Here is a 14,973-nt window from a genome sequence, read left to right as displayed (position 1 = left end):
CGCCAGCGATGCGGGAAGGAGGAGTCTTGGAGACGCGAAGACTAGTCCAATCAATGTCCGTCTCGAGACAGCGACACGCGACTCGGACAACTTGAAGTCGCGACAGCCTCGGACGCGACGCGACGCGCGTCTAAAAACAGGAAATTCATCGGTACCGTGTGGCTGTGCAAACAGAATATCAACGAATATTGAGATAAGATAGACGCGTGTGTTCTCTGTGTCTGCCAGGATTCCTGAACGTCACCCGGTGCTGTACGACAATGCAGCGTGCAACACAAGCTTTTACTACGACGGGCCAGTGTGGCACGAAGACACCAGATACTCGACAGATGTACGCTGTGTTCACCTCCGCTCGTGAAATTACTAAATGGGGAAAGGAAATTACTCACCCCGATCGTCTGAAGCTGCGCAGTTTGGGCAGGGCGCCTCGGAAAAACTCTATTTGCTGCATCCGCTGGCGGTGTACGCTACGAGACTTCCGGTATGTTGAATTTAACAGTAGTCGTGGCTTTGAATGCGCTGAATCCCTCTACAGGAACAACGCGTGCGCTAGTGCCCGCTGGAAGACTTAAACGCCCTCGAGTTCACATGGGCGCGCTTCTCGTCGCTTCTATGGTGATGAAGGTGAACCGCAGTGAGTCTGATGCCATCCACATCTAAGGTCCATGATATCGCGTACTAGTGGACACCTGCCTCATGACAGATATCCTCGTTGCGTTGATAACGAACGCGTCAAAGACCATACTCCCGCCAGCAATGTGTCGCAGAGTCGACTTTGTACAATGTACGGAGGACCGGGCAATCCTTTATGAAATGAATGGAGAACTCTCGATCGGGACCAGTACGGATAAGGACTAGAACCACGGTACTTTCCACGCCGGGAGCGCGGAACCGCGCGCCAGCGATCTATACTGCGCCGCCGACTGCGGGCGAGGGCCGGACAGCCCTGGGAGCTGGATGCTGCGGTGGCAGTGTTTCGTTTTCCTCGCTGTCGCCGCCGCAATGGCTCTCTGCACACTATCAGCATGTCCCCCTGGCTCCCCGTCTACACCCAGGAGTACTACCCCCGCTCCCTGCGAAGCCGGGCTTGCAAGGTCAGCCGGACAGCAGTCATCCTGGTCGCTGTCGCCCTCGCTGCTATCGTGAGTGCTCGTGCTTGTCCCGCTTCCTCGCTTGCGCTCAATCCGAGCGCAGATCTCCCTGCACTCCCTGCTTCGGCACTCGTACACCGAATATGCGCAAATCACTGCCCCCTCTAACATCACCAACTACTTTCACTGGCCTACGCATGAGATGACGACGATAGTGGACGTACCGACGCACGAAACCTGGGTCAATGGCACAAAACGAGCGAACGCGGTGCTCCTCATGCTCGTGCGCAACTCCGAGCAGGAGATGGCGATGAACAGCATCAAGGAGCTCGAGCACCGGTTCAACAAACGCTACGGGTATCCCTGGGTGTTGCTGAACGAAGTCCCGTTCACCCAAGAGTTCAAAGAGTGAGTGCATGTTCGCGTGATCGGGCGTGCCCTGCGACTAACGTCTCTGTGCAGGCGAATAAGCAGCGTGGTTGCAGGACCGGTCACGTTTGGACGAATCCCCCACGAACACTGGTATCAACCAGACTGGATAGACGAGGAGGCGGCGACGGCGTCTCGCGAGAAGATGGCTGCTGACGGCGTGATCTATGGAGGTACGCAGCGCTGTATACGTGTCTCCTGATCGCGAGAAACTCATCACAGCATCTTTGCAGGCAGTCTCTCGTACGTGAGGGTCATCGAGACGCGTCGAGTGTAATGCTAAGCCGCCTTCGCAGATATCGCAATATGTGCAGATTCAACTCAGGCGTAAGTATTCGCTTGGTGACCTCCGCGCCCACAATTGAACCCTTGTCTCCAGTTCTTCTACAAACACCCTCTCATGCAACCATACAAGTGGTACTGGCGCGTAGAGTACGTAGCCTCACCGGTTCCGGTTCCCCTTCTCTAACACACCATGCAGGCCAAACGTCCACTTCCATTGCGACCTCGATTATGATCCCTTCCTCTTCATGGAGCAAAACAACAAGGTCTACGGTGAGCGCCAATCTGTCCTCCGTTTCCGCCGCAGTGTGTTTGACTGATCGTCTCGTCGCGCAGGGTTCACCATTCAACTGACCGAATGGCCAATGACGATCCCCACACTGTGGGATGCCGTAAAAGGCGAGCCCGCCTCTTGCAACCCAACGCATACCAATACTCATTCGCGACGCGTCGTTTTGCAGAGTTTATGCACGAGAACCCGCAGTACCTCCATAAGAACAATGCGCTGGAGTTCATTTCGGACGACAAGGGGGAGTCCTACAACACCTGTCACTGTGCGTCTGGCGTTTCCCTTTCCCATCGATCGTGTGCTGACCGCGCCCGCATTGCGCCTGCACGTGCGCAGTCTGGAGCAATTTCGAGATCGCGAACATGGACTTCTGGCGCGGCGAGGCGTATAGCAAGTTCTTCGACCACCTCGAGTCTAAAGGCGGTTTCTACTACGAGGTGCGTCTGACGTTCGCGTACTCTCCGCACCATCCCCAATGGACTTGTGCTCATGCCTTGTATAGCGGTGGGGCGACGCACCCGTGCACAGCATCGGCGCGGCGCTGTTCGCACGCAAGGACCAAATACACTGGTTCAAGGACATCGGATACGAGCACGAGCCATTCCAGCACTGCCCGCTCGACGCCGATGTGTACAAGGCGCAGAACTGCGATTGCAATCCGCCCTCGAGCTTCAGTAAGCCTCCTTGTCTTTTCTGCAACCCATGCTCGCGTGCGCCTGGCGCCTCCTTGTTTAGTGGGCCTGCCGTGAGAGGCGGCTCAGTCAGGGCGGACGCTGACGTTCGCGTGCAATTGGTGGATCATGACACGGTGCTCATCTGCGTTAACAGTCTACGGCTCGCAATGCTTCCCGAAGTGGGAGAACATGTTCAAGTCATGACACGTTCCTCTGGGCGTGGCCAGGATGTACGACGACGTGGAGTGCGACGGCAGCGCGCGGAGCGCGTGAGCGCAGGACCGGCAGCGCGCTCTCCTTGCTCTAGGGTGCTATCATTTACCCGCGATGGCGGTCTCTCGCCCAGGGCCCGGGGCGAGGGGAGGTGCGTATCTACAATTTTAGGTGTTTGTTATTGTAGCTTGGACTGTGCAGTGTAATAGCGTGGACGGCCGACTGCGGGGGTACGATATCTTGTGTCCGGCGTTGCGTGTAGATATACCCATGTGTAGATGCTGATCGCAACATGCGCGTGCCTGTCGACGACACTCGTGTATATACGTCGGCCTGTCCGTCCGGGTCCTAATGTGATGGTAATGTGCTGTAGACGTCGGCCGATGCGTGCGGAAGCTGGTAGTACATTGTAAGCTGCGGGACTTCTCGACGTCTATGGGGATGCGCTACAGCCCAACCTGGAATACACGAAGCGAGACACGAACGGGGTCACGGCATGCGCGAACGTCTCCTTCGCCTGTTCAAACGCCTCGTCGGACTCATGGCCGCCCAAGTCCAGTGACAGCTCCTCCAGCACTACCTCCCTACCCAGCATGTGTCTCCTGTTCTCCAGAACAGACACCACCCGGGAAAGAAGCCCACCGTACCCACCAGCCGGGAGAGGGCCCGAAAGCTTGAGGCTCTGGAGCTCAGGGAGAACTGTGTTGTCCTCCAATGAGGCCTGCGCAGGCGGCGAATGGAGGGCGTCGAATATCTGCTCGAGATGTGCCGTCTCCGTCTCCATCGTCCCGGACAGTGCAACCGAGAGGGACCGGAGCACGGAGAAGCTCGTGAGCGCACTGCGCCAGTCGAGGTCTTTGACGGCCGCGGGCGAACATTCGATGCGTAACTCCTCCAGCGGGGGTTTTACGCGGAGTTCACTGAGAATGCGCAGAGCGCCGTCGAGGTTAGGCGTGTTGCCGCCGTCCGGGCTCCGTCCGACCTCGAGTTTGACGTGTCCGCGCATTTCTTCATTAGATGGAGGCTCCTCGGACGTATACGAAGTGTAGCCCTCGATGGAACAGGAGGATGGGAGGACGCGGACATTCGCGCGTACCAAGTTGGTGAGGGCGGGCAGGCAGATTGGTGGGTCGTTTGGGATGAGCCGCTGGAAGCACTCCTCGTCATCCTGGGTGCCCGGTCTGTACAGGGAGGCGACGGAGACGTCCGGTGCGGGGTGCCACAGAGCGATATTCGAGAGCAGCTGCTTGATGATGCGTGCGTCCAGGAGGAAACGCAGTTTGCGCAACCTCCAGAGGATGATGCGGTCTTCCTGGGGGACACTGGCTTCTGGGTCGACGACGTTCACATCGGCCAGGGTGAGCACTTCGACGTTCTCGAGGGCGCGAATGGAGTAGATAAGGTAGTCAAGAATGAAATTCATCCGAGGCCCGGAGTAGCCCGACACCTCGAAGACCCTGAGGCCCGTGAACGTCGGTGTCGGGTTGAAGATGAAGATGTTCGAGCAGCGCAGCTCTGTAAGACTGGGGAACTGGTCTGAGAAGAGGGCAATTGGAGGTTCGGTGTCTTTACTACTTCTGTCTTCGCTGTGGGCTTCGAGACATTGGAGAGCGGGCAGCGCGTTCTCCATCACAAACCTGGCAAGCCAGAAGACGAGATCGGCAGACATCCTGCGGAGCTCCAGACTTCGCAGGCGATGGGCGTGCGGGGCGAGGGCGTTCAGGACCTCCATTGTGAGGTGTGCCGCGCTTTCCAACACCTCCACGTCCACAAGGGGACTTTTCGAGCGCGCGAGGCCTACGTGTAGCAGGTTCGTTCGTCCCCCGATTTGCAGGTGTGTCCAGAGCGCCCCCGTCGTCGCTGCAATGTAGAACCATCGCCTGCACACCAAGAGCACGGCTTCCCAGCCAGCGGACGGTGGTGTTTTGAGATACAGGAAAATCTCGATGAGAATCTCCGGTGGGAGCTGGCCGACAGGCGTTGCTGCATTGATGAGAGCGTAGAGGCCCGGCGAGTCCCTTCCGCCCGCCCGAGCTCGAACTACAAGCTGGGCGCGCTGCAGCGGGTCTGCGCAGTCAACGTCGCTGGATATGCCCTCCGGTGTTTGGGCTCCATAGTAAGGTACGGAGAACATATCCGCTCTCAGTGGATCTGCCATGATCCTGCTCGCGTTGCGGTCAGTCAACCATTGCCTCGTGATTAGCATGTCGATCGACGGATCAGAGAGCCCACCGTTTTCGATTGAGTACATTGCGGGGTCCAATGTGCTCGAATTTGAAGGAGCCTAATGCACTCATGGTACATAAGACGAGCTGTGGTGGAGTCGGAGTACTGGTGGCAAACTTGATCTGCCCTGTTGCAGATGGTGGAGGACGATGAAGGGTACTAGGAGCGGCTGCCTCCAGGTGCCAGCGCGACAGTCCGTTTTGAAGGAAATTTGCCGCTTCCTAAGCGTACGGTTCAGGGTTGGCTTCGACGGGGGTGAGCCTGAGTGAGTGGGTGGCGGGTGGCGGGCAAGATCTGAATCGGGGACACGGACCTCAAGGATTTTCCCGATTTTAGACGCTCGAGTCGCGTCGCGTCGCGAGAGGCCGCAAGTCTCCTCCTCTCAAGACGGTCATTCGCGACCGTTTTTCGCGACTTCAAGATTACTCCTTCTCGCAAGAGTGGCAAATTGTAAGCTGAATATGCACACGCATAGTATCTCTGGTCACTGAAAATAGTCTCAGCGAAATTAATCCAGCAGAGGACCTAATTGATTGTGTCGGGAGGTCCGGATCCGTGTAACCAGCAGGCACGGCAGGTACTCCTCACTCAAGCGTTAATTTAATGTATGTGCACGCGCTAAGTTTTTCTTCATCCCTAGAACTATGCTCGAAACACAAGGCAGCGTCGCGGGCTCTCCCATTGGCCGCCTCCCTGAGGACGTACTGGTGCAAGTATTTCGTGATGTCCACGCTCTGCGAGATGACTGGGAGGAATGCTACCGGTGGTATAGACTCCTTTGGGTGTGCCAGGCCTGGCGCGCTATCGCCTGCGACTTTCCGGCGCTTTGGAACGACATCAAAGTCTCCAAGGACTTTTCACAAAGCTATCTCGAGGCGAGCCTGGAGTACTCCAAGGACTCTCCTATCGACGTGTCTATCCAAGGGACGACCCCCGCGCAGAACGCAGTCGTCGTTGGCCTACTCCTTCCGCACGTCGCGCGAATCCATATTCTGCACGCTCGCGGGATGGGTGATGCGGACGACAAAGCCCTGAGACAACTCCTCAGCCAGAAGATGCCGATCTTGGACGAGATATCGGTCAACATCAACACCAAATCACGGCCGATGGGTCCATACGAAATCGACGAATACGACCGGATGCCCGGACTGCACTCGCCCGAGGAGTCGTTTGTCTGGGACCTGCGCCTCGAGCAATTTCCCGCCCTGCGCAAGCTCTATCTTGGTACTGGACTCATGATCAAGGGCCCACTTCCCGTCTTCCATGGCCTGAAGCGTCTCGAACTCGTAGAACTCCGCCATGGGTCGATGACCATCGTCCAGTTCGGCCGCTTCCTGGCGCAGCTCACGGAACTCGAGGAGCTCTGCATCTACAGATTCCGCCCGACCATCGCGGGCGTCCAGTCTCCGATGGCCTTCCCGCCGTCGCTGTGCAAGCTCGCGGTCGAGGATAACGCGTACTACACGGCGCCGTTCTTCGAGTCCTTCCACATCCCTGCCCACGTCGACCTTAAAATCGCGCGCCTACGTGACTACATGGATCTCGGGGACTTCTCCGACGACGATGCACTGGTACGCGCTCCGTTCGTTCAAGATGCACTGCCGTCCGACCCCGACACGCTACCAATTCTCAAGGACGTGACCTCGCTCGAGGTCCGTCACTACATGATGAGCAGCTACAGCCTGCGTGGAACGACGTGTGCCGGCCACACCGTGCGACTCATAGGAAAACTCCCGGAAGACTGGCCGCGAGAATACAAGGACCTGAACAGCTTCCTAGAGCTGGTCGAGGTCTTCGGGGACGCCAACGTCAGCTCTCTCTTCCTGAATGGGAACGACAGCACGGTGATCGACCTGGACGACTGGGAGGAGGCGCTGAACACCTGGCCGTGCCTCGAGCGCATCGAGATCGCGCAGACGGACTCGCTCACCAGGTTTGACGCGCGCCTCTCTCTCCTCGATGCGCTGCTGCCGCCCGAGTTCGCAGAGGGCGAGGACCCGGAGGACACGATGCCCGTGCCGTGGCTGAAGACGCTCACCATTACGTCCACCGCGCTTTACAAGGAGGACGTTGAGCTCGCAGAGGCGCTCGCGAGCTGCCTGAAGGAGCGCAAGGATGCAGGCTTCGAGCTTCATCGGCTTCACATCAAGCTGGAGTACATTACGCGGCCCGAGAGGGAGCACGAGTGCGCGAAGGACAACAAGCAGCGCGTGCGGGTGTATTCGAAGGCGCTCAAGCATCTCGTCAAGCACCTGAAGCTGGAGGTCGTCAACGACTTCTACCCGAAGAACAGAGAGGTAAGACTGCGGCACTGCGAGCGTGATTGGCCTGGGTTTTCTGACTGTATGACTACCAGCTGGACGATGAAGACTAGGGGACGTTATGCGCTCCCGTTTAGCGTAGTAATCTTGATGAATAGTAGAAAACATAGTAGTATTCCTAGTGGCGAAGCCCATGTAGCCTTACTTGATAGAATCATCTCTGCTGTATCTGCCCTCGAAGCGACGAAGAAGAAATTTTACATCTGGACTGTCTGACAAACGCTAGGATGTACGAGCTTATACGAGCTCCCACCGCTCAGCGCTCAGATCTCAGACGCGGTTCATGCGACCACGCAGAGAACGCCTCCCTGCTACGCCGTCCCCGCCAACAAAGACACTCCCCGGCCCAAAGTCCGGTGTCCCACCCAGCGACCCGAGAATGTCTCCAATTAGCGGCCTCAGCAACGCGTCGTAGCGTCATGTAGTACGCAACTCATGATACCACACCACTCGACACATACTTTCGAGGTATAAAATTCGGCACACATGTCATGGCCTCCTCAAAACACGCTGAAGGAGTGCGCCAAAGTAGTGCAAATATGTGCGTCTCACGCTGCTTCCACGCCCACTTCCATGTTGTAAGCTATTCCGAGTCTGAGAACTTTTCACATTGCTCGAGACAGTTCTTAACTTTGCGACCCAAGATACAATCTTCAGCTCATTTCGTTCCTTCCGCTGAGCTCATATATCCTGTTTATGCGTCGCCCGTCGGGCCAATCGGCGCTTCAAGCCCCAGTTCGGAAATATCCGACGCTAGTCCTCCGCCGTCATCTCGATGTGCCACTCGCCTTTGTTCTCCAAACCCCTTGTTCTACTCGCATCTCGACGGATTCCCGTCTCAGCTCACACTCACGAGAAACCATCCGGGGGAGAGTAAGGCATGTACTCAACTACTCGCTCAATTTCTGCTGATTTACTCATGATTTTGAGACAGCATGGACATCAGTCTCGCAAGTTGCTTGGACCCCCTTCGAGGAGCCCGCCTTCGACCGCCCTTCTATGGGCTGGCCCCGCCGGACCACCTGTCCATGGCCAGTTCCTTACTGCTCCATAACAAAGACGCGCGATTGCAGTTTCGAGCGATACTTCACAAACGAGAACGGGAGCTGCAAGCGCTCCGCGTACTCCTGAATTCAAGTGCTGCTATCAACAAACTCCCGCAGGAGTTGCTCGTCGCGATCTTCCGGGAGCTACAAATCCAGCACACGGACTGGTTCGACGTCCTCCGAGTCTGCAGGCATTGGTTCGTGGTCGGGTCGACGGCTGCCACTCTCTGGCAGACCCTTTGGGTCAGCGACAGCACCAATCTCTTGCGCACGGGGCTCGCTCGCTCTCGAGCCGCTGAAGTGGAGATAGTGATCACCAAATTCCTCTCCCACCACTTCCCCGAAGTCACTGCCCTCATTACAAGCCACCTACACCGCGTGCACAACCTCGAGCTTGGGTCAGTACCCAGGAGTTGTATGCCCGCCTTTACCGACATCATGCGACGCGATATGCCCGCCCTCCGTACTCTCCAAGTGTACTTTGACACGCTAGAAGGCGAGGACATAGCCCTCGAACTTCCCCCAGCGCGTTTCCCCCGCCTTACGGGCGTTCTCATCGCGAATATCCAGATTCTCGCCACCCCCGCCATTGTCTCACAGCTGCGCGAGATCGTGATCCTCGTCTGCCGCGGTAGTAGTACACCTATCACGACAGCAACGTTCGTCCACGCCATACGCGCGATGCGGAATGTCAAGGTGCTTCACTTGAGAGACGTATACGCATGCGACGCCGGGAGCGCTCCGACCCTTCCAGCCATGGACAAGGTTGGCTTGGACCAGCTCCACAAGCTCGTCGTCCGCACACACGCGTCGCTGGTCCAGGCGATGCTTTCGGCGGTCATTATCCCTGTGACGGCGAACGTATCCTTCACCTGTCTGGTTTCCGACGCACCCCAGGCAGACGGTTCAAATACCCTGCAAGCGGTCATCCCGGACGACACAGAGTGCCTTCCTATCCTCTCCGAAGTAGTAGAAGTGTTCGTCACCTCCGCTTTGGACAACAGGGACTGCGAGCTAGCAGGATACACTACACCCGACAATCGATCAGAATACGAAAGGAGCGAAGGTCGACGCCCGTCCTCCGACATCGATTTCCGCCTCCGCAGGCGCGAAGATGTGAACGAGAGCGACTTCTGGCTCCCGCTAGGCCTGCGCCACCTTACCTACATCTTCCCCCGCGGGCGTGCGCCACTACAGTCTCTGATCATACACACTGCGCCCGCGGTCATCCTCGCCACCGACTGGCCGGCCCTCTTCTCCACGTACCCGGCGTTGCGCACGCTGCAGCTGATCGTGTCCGACGAAGAGGACGCGCCCTGTGCCAGCATGATCTTCGCTGCGCTGTCCCCCCGGAGCGCGGCGGACTCGGAGACGGACGCGCACGGTGTACTCCAGATCGGCGGCGCAGAGGATGCGGACACGATTCCCTGCCCGAATCTGCGGCGTCTGACCCTCGTCGGGCTGTCCGTCTCGGACCCGGATCTGCTTGTGGCCACCGCGGGGGCGTACCTGGAGAGTCGGAAGCGCGTGCTGGGCGCGTCGGAGGGACGGATGGATAGGGTCGTGGTGATTTTGAAGGACCACAATGACGAGGCCCATTTTGACGCGGTGCAGGCGTCCTTCGAGGAGAGGCTGGCGCCGCTGGTTGACTGTGTGGCTTATCGGACAAGCGATACACATTATTGGGATTAGATGGTATATATATGTTTGTATGCACCTGGTACATGCGGAAGCTCTTCCGAGCTGCGCAGCCTCAAATTGGAGTCCATATCGACCCCGATTCTGCCTGCGTTTGCGGCCTTCATGAATAACCTCATGCCTGCGCTATGCTCTCTTCATGTAGCTGCTGAACAACCGGAGCGCTCTGGGCTTATACCCCTCAATCTCTCCCGGGCACTGTTCCCTCAGCTGCGGAGGCTTGACGTCAGCTACATGAACGTGTTCGGCGACCTGGAGATATTCTCGCAGCTGATGAAAATCAAGATCAAGGGTTGCGAAGGTGTGAACCCTGAACTAGAGGCTACAACAATCGTGGAAGCGGTGCGCAGGATGCAGCTCGTCGAGGAGCTCGAGCTGGACCAGGTCAACGTACCCGACATTCCAGCGGACACTCCAGGTAGGTCGGAGACAGATACAATCGAACTACGCCACCTTCGGAACGTCGTCCTCAGCATCGACGGACCTCTCCGAATCAAGACGATCCTCAGCGCAGTCACCATTCCCGCCACAACCACCATCTCTTGCACCTCCCTCTTTCTTAGCGAGTACGACGAGGCCAGCTCGCCGGACCTACAGGCGGTCGTGCCCGAGAATCAAAAAGGGCTGCCCGTCCTCTCCCAGATCGTCGCAGCAACCATCGCTACGGACGAGGAGTCGCACCATCTGGGGGGATATGCGACGCTCAAAGACTCCCTATTGCCATGCGGGGCCGGGGCGCGCGTCGAGTTCTACATCGACATACGCAGTATGGCCGTATTGAACATAGACGTCGTCCCCGTCGGTCTCAACGATCTCGTGTATGTGTTCGGCGACGCGCCGCTCGAGCATCTCAAAGTCCAAACCACCGCCGCGATCTTCGAGCGCACGGACTTGCCGAAGATCCTCGCGGCCTTCCCTGCGCTCCGCTCAATACAGCTCGAGGTGCTGCATTCTGACGAAAGCGACGACGAGGACTACTCAACTCGCGCATGCACTCAATCATTCCTCCGTGCGCTGAAACCCGCCAACGCGGGCGCTGCCCACGACGTCGACGGTGGCGAGACACCCGGAAGCAGCATGCGCGGGGACGCGGTTCCCTGTCCGGACCTCCGCCATCTGGAAATTTCCGGCGAACAGCTCAATGATGGTACGGCGCTGCTTAATCTGTTGTTATGTTTGAGCCGCCGGCAGCGAGCTCTCGGACCAGACGCGCACCGGGAGGGGCGGCTTCAGCGGCTCGTGTTGCGTGTGGACGACCTTCACGACGAGGCGCACTTCCTCGCGAGCCGAGCCACATTTTTGAAGGCGTTATCTCCGCTGGTGGATGAGGTGATATACGAGGAGGACGACTCTGACTCGGGGGGCTCTGACTCGGAGGACTCTGACTCGGAGGACTTTCACTCGGTGGACTCTGACTAGTAGACGCGGAGTACTAGTGCGCAGGTCGATGTGCGCCGCTGTTCACTCACATGTATACTAAAATCCGCTACCCTATCATGCCTTACGATACTTACGAACCTCGACTATGACAAGCACTTTCTCGTCACTCCACGCGCATGAGATCAGTCATGGCTACAAGTAAGGATACAGGCCGGCCATTGCTGAATCTCGGAGGTTCCGGCCAATCATGACACCTGTGCTCTCGTCTATGTACATCGTGGATCCATACTTCGCAATTTCATCCACCAGTTCAACACATACTATACTGTCTCACATCGCGCATCATTTTACATACCTCCTAAGGTCGACAGTGGAGAGACGTGTCCATGTACTACCCGGAGTACGACCATGAAGATGAAGATGAACCACACTTCTAAATCAAGCTCTCAGTTCCGCCACAGAGCTCCCAATCCCGACCTGCTTAGACGTGGTCCCTGCAGGACGCGGGTGTTCGGTGTGACATCAGCTGTAGGGGATAAGTGATCCACTAACAAGTACACTCTTCGGAACGCGCGGTACGGCCAGGTTTTGTCTCATATAGAGAAACAAGGCACGAACCTTCTTGAGCACACTGCCGGCGCGTGGATGCGAACGCCGTCTTCGTGACGTTGCCAGATGGAATACTGCCCAGCGGGTCTGACAGCAGCCCAGGTTTCAGCACGCCAAGGCGCGCAGCTTCGAGTTATCCCGGACGGCACTCGACGCCCTCTACCTACGGCTCTTCCAGTGGGGCGCAGCGGATCGTGAAGGTCAGCTGGTGACACGGTGGTTCGAGTGGGCATAGGCGACGCCCAGCCTGAGGTAAGAGATCGTGGCCTGTCGTGAAGCCTTGAGGTGGTCGGGCGAGGCGTAGCCACAGGAGCGCGCGGATGAGGGGCTAGAAGACGGGTAGGAGCTACCGCGCGCCTGAATACCTTCCGGATAGAGGATAACAGGCCGGAGATACAGATAGCAGCTCGAGCGGGAGGCGATGGACGGGCGGAAGAGGGACGCGCCGAGATTCATAAACATATGGAAGGCTATAGCTCCATCTCGCGCGCGGCGTCTGGGCGGGTGTTCGCATCCATCACGGAAGTCCCGGGGCAGAAGCTGAGGGAACGCCGCTCGCGGCGAGGGGCTCCATTTAAAAGTGCGGTCCGTGATGCACTTCCGCTGTGGTCGGGTCAGGGAGCGGCGACGGTGGCCTGCACCATCATCGGAACGAACGCGGGGTTCAGCCATCGCCACACCGCCCTTGTAGGTAAGGGACGTACCTCCTTGGTTTTACGGATACTAACGTATGTGTCCGGTTATCGTCTGCAACGGTGAGCGAGGGAGACTTTCGAAATCAAAACTTGCGGCACTCGTCGCGATGCTGAACATGCTTCAACACCGGGCGCCGCCTCGAACTCGACCGCGACTCAAAGTCTGACATATCTGAGGTTCGAAGCGGCACGACATGCTATAAGCTCTGATTCATGTAGTGTCGGGGGCGGATGAGACAGAGGCGGGATGTTTCGCCGCACCGCACGCCGACAAACCGGACCGCCTTGTTGGAGTCCGGCGACGGCGGTGTGGCTGAGCCCAACCGTGTATGACACCTCAACCACTATATCCGTCTGCGCACCTCATCTACAAGGAACCGAGCAATCCTATCATGCGGCGTGAGGATAGAAGGCGGGAACTCACCTAACGTTCAGACACCGCGCGCCACCGGAAACACAGGATTTCCCGAGTGTGCCCCCTGCCGCAACTGAGGCGACCGCCGCCGGTAGGGTATGAATGATCTCGTCATTTTCGTGAGGGGATCGTGAGGGTCGTGAGGGTGCCTACGCGTACGAAATAGAAGTCCGTAGTAAGCTGTAAACGCAGTAACGTAGTAATGTAAGGGCTGGATACCGGTAGTAGTAGTCCGAGTTCCTCCAGGGAAGTAAACATATCAGGTGAGATGAGAGCACAGAAACCGAAAGCAACGAAGAGACATAACGATACAGCAAGCAGAGACAGCAGACTGGGGACCCACCAACCAACCGAGGAATACGCACTCTAAAGGACGAAGGACGGGGGGACTCATAAGCACACTAATAAACCCATGCGACGGGACGGCGGAAGCCCGGGTGATCCTGGGGCTGGGGGAACGGCGGCTGGGGGAACGGCTGCGAGAAGACGGGTTGCGTGAACGCGGGCTGTTGAAAGACGGGTTGGGGCTGCGGCTTAGGCTGGGGGAACGCAAGGCCAATCGCGTGACGCATCTTCTGCCGCGTCGCCTCGACCTGCCATGGGGAGTACAGGCTGGGCGACATCGGGCTGCAGTTGGACATGATCCACGACTCGAGCAGCGAGCGCGTCCAGTGCACCTTGCGCAGCCGGTGCCCGAGCCGCAGGATGTTCGCAATGTCCTGCGGGTCGTGCTTTTGGTAGCGCACGAGCTTGAGGGCGACCGCCCACGAGAAGCTCACGCCGATGAGCACCAGCCCGGGCGCGGTGAAGATCGTGTTCATGCGCAGGTTGTCCTCGCTCGTCGCATCGACGTAGACGGGGTCGTACGGCCTGTGGTAGACACTGCGGAGATGGGGATAGAACGAATCAGAGTCAGTGGCGCGCTCCGTAATCTAGAATCACGTGCGCCCGAAGATGGTGCGCAGTGCAAAATTTTCGGAGCGGGGCAGGGCAAGGGGCACTTACGAGTCGACAGACATGGGCAGCGCGACGTCCGCGCAGGCGTTCATCCAGTCCGCGCCGAGCTTGAAGGCTCGCGCGGTCCCGCGGATGCATTTTCGGAGGCGGGCGCCCGCATCGAGCACGCCGCGGGACATCCACTCGGTCTCGAACGCGCGGTGGAGGTAGTCGACGTCACGGGTCGAGTCGCGGCATGCGAGCTGCGGGTGGAGGACCATGACGGCACCGCCGTGCACGACGAGACGTACAGGGGCGCCAAAGTAGCGGAGAAGGCGGGTGGAGAGGTCGTGCAGGACATTGAGGAGGGTGTCGCGCGTCAGAAGCACGTCGTTGCACTCGGGCAGAGGAGGCGATGCTCTGAGCGACTGGGCCATGACAAATGCGATATACGGCTTGAAGGGCAGCTGGAGGACAGTGTGGCGGCAGCAGAAAAGTCGAGAGGTCGTCCGGAGGTCATTAAAGGGTATCGAGGGCTTAAAGCCTTTTGTATGAGGTGGTGGTGGGAGCGAGAGAAGCGATGGGCGAGCGATGGCAGCTTTGTTGTCGCTGGTAGGCGCCACTGCCTAGCTAGCCGCGTATCAGCCTCGTGTCATCTTCGCCGGCGCT

General features: G+C 58.1%; 5 protein-coding genes across 5 annotated transcripts; 4 read left to right on the top strand and 1 right to left on the bottom strand.

The window, feature by feature from the left end:
• Positions 1-1,043: 1,043 nt before the first annotated feature.
• On the top strand, positions 1,044-3,859 carry TRAVEDRAFT_174617 (alpha-1,2-mannosyltransferase). Its single transcript, XM_008045946.1, has 12 exons — positions 1,044-1,142; positions 1,195-1,499; positions 1,554-1,693; positions 1,754-1,763; positions 1,817-1,847; positions 1,900-1,952; positions 2,002-2,075; positions 2,139-2,201; positions 2,264-2,356; positions 2,428-2,528; positions 2,594-2,765; positions 2,920-3,859. The coding sequence occupies exons 2-12, from the start codon at positions 1,294-1,296 to the stop codon at positions 2,967-2,969; spliced, it is 993 nt and encodes a 330-aa protein (XP_008044137.1). The 5' UTR covers positions 1,044-1,142; positions 1,195-1,293; the 3' UTR covers positions 2,970-3,859.
• A 1,989-nt stretch (positions 3,860-5,848) lies between these two features.
• Positions 5,849-7,638, top strand: TRAVEDRAFT_67128 (uncharacterized protein; the record flags this gene model as incomplete). The annotated part of the gene is made up of 2 exons (XM_008045945.1): positions 5,849-7,501; positions 7,561-7,638. The coding sequence occupies 2 exons, from the start codon at positions 5,849-5,851 to the stop codon at positions 7,576-7,578; spliced, it is 1,671 nt and encodes a 556-aa protein (XP_008044136.1). The 3' UTR covers positions 7,579-7,638.
• Positions 7,639-8,466: 828 nt separating this feature from the next.
• TRAVEDRAFT_74935 (uncharacterized protein) lies at positions 8,467-10,347 on the top strand. The gene has a single exon (XM_008045944.1). It carries the CDS (start codon positions 8,554-8,556, stop codon positions 10,261-10,263), a length of 1,710 nt encoding a protein of 569 aa, XP_008044135.1. The 5' UTR covers positions 8,467-8,553; the 3' UTR covers positions 10,264-10,347.
• A 39-nt stretch (positions 10,348-10,386) lies between these two features.
• On the top strand, positions 10,387-11,688 carry TRAVEDRAFT_52970 (uncharacterized protein; the record flags this gene model as incomplete). The annotated part of the gene is made up of 1 exon (XM_008045943.1): positions 10,387-11,688. The coding sequence occupies one exon, from the start codon at positions 10,387-10,389 to the stop codon at positions 11,686-11,688; it is 1,302 nt and encodes a 433-aa protein (XP_008044134.1).
• A 1,776-nt stretch (positions 11,689-13,464) lies between these two features.
• TRAVEDRAFT_61016 (uncharacterized protein) lies at positions 13,465-14,852 on the bottom strand. Its single transcript, XM_008045942.1, has 2 exons — positions 14,374-14,852; positions 13,465-14,250 (listed from the first exon to the last, which is right to left on the bottom strand). The coding sequence occupies exons 1-2, from the start codon at positions 14,739-14,741 to the stop codon at positions 13,770-13,772; spliced, it is 849 nt and encodes a 282-aa protein (XP_008044133.1). The 5' UTR covers positions 14,742-14,852; the 3' UTR covers positions 13,465-13,769.
• Positions 14,853-14,973: the final 121 nt, after the last annotated feature.

Source organism: Trametes versicolor (assembly GCF_000271585.1).
Source record: "Trametes versicolor FP-101664 SS1 unplaced genomic scaffold TRAVEscaffold_13, whole genome shotgun sequence".
NCBI lineage: Eukaryota > Fungi > Basidiomycota > Agaricomycetes > Polyporales > Polyporaceae > Trametes > Trametes versicolor.
Note: the sequence above shows the minus strand (reverse complement) of the source record. Positions and strands in the feature narration are given on the sequence as shown.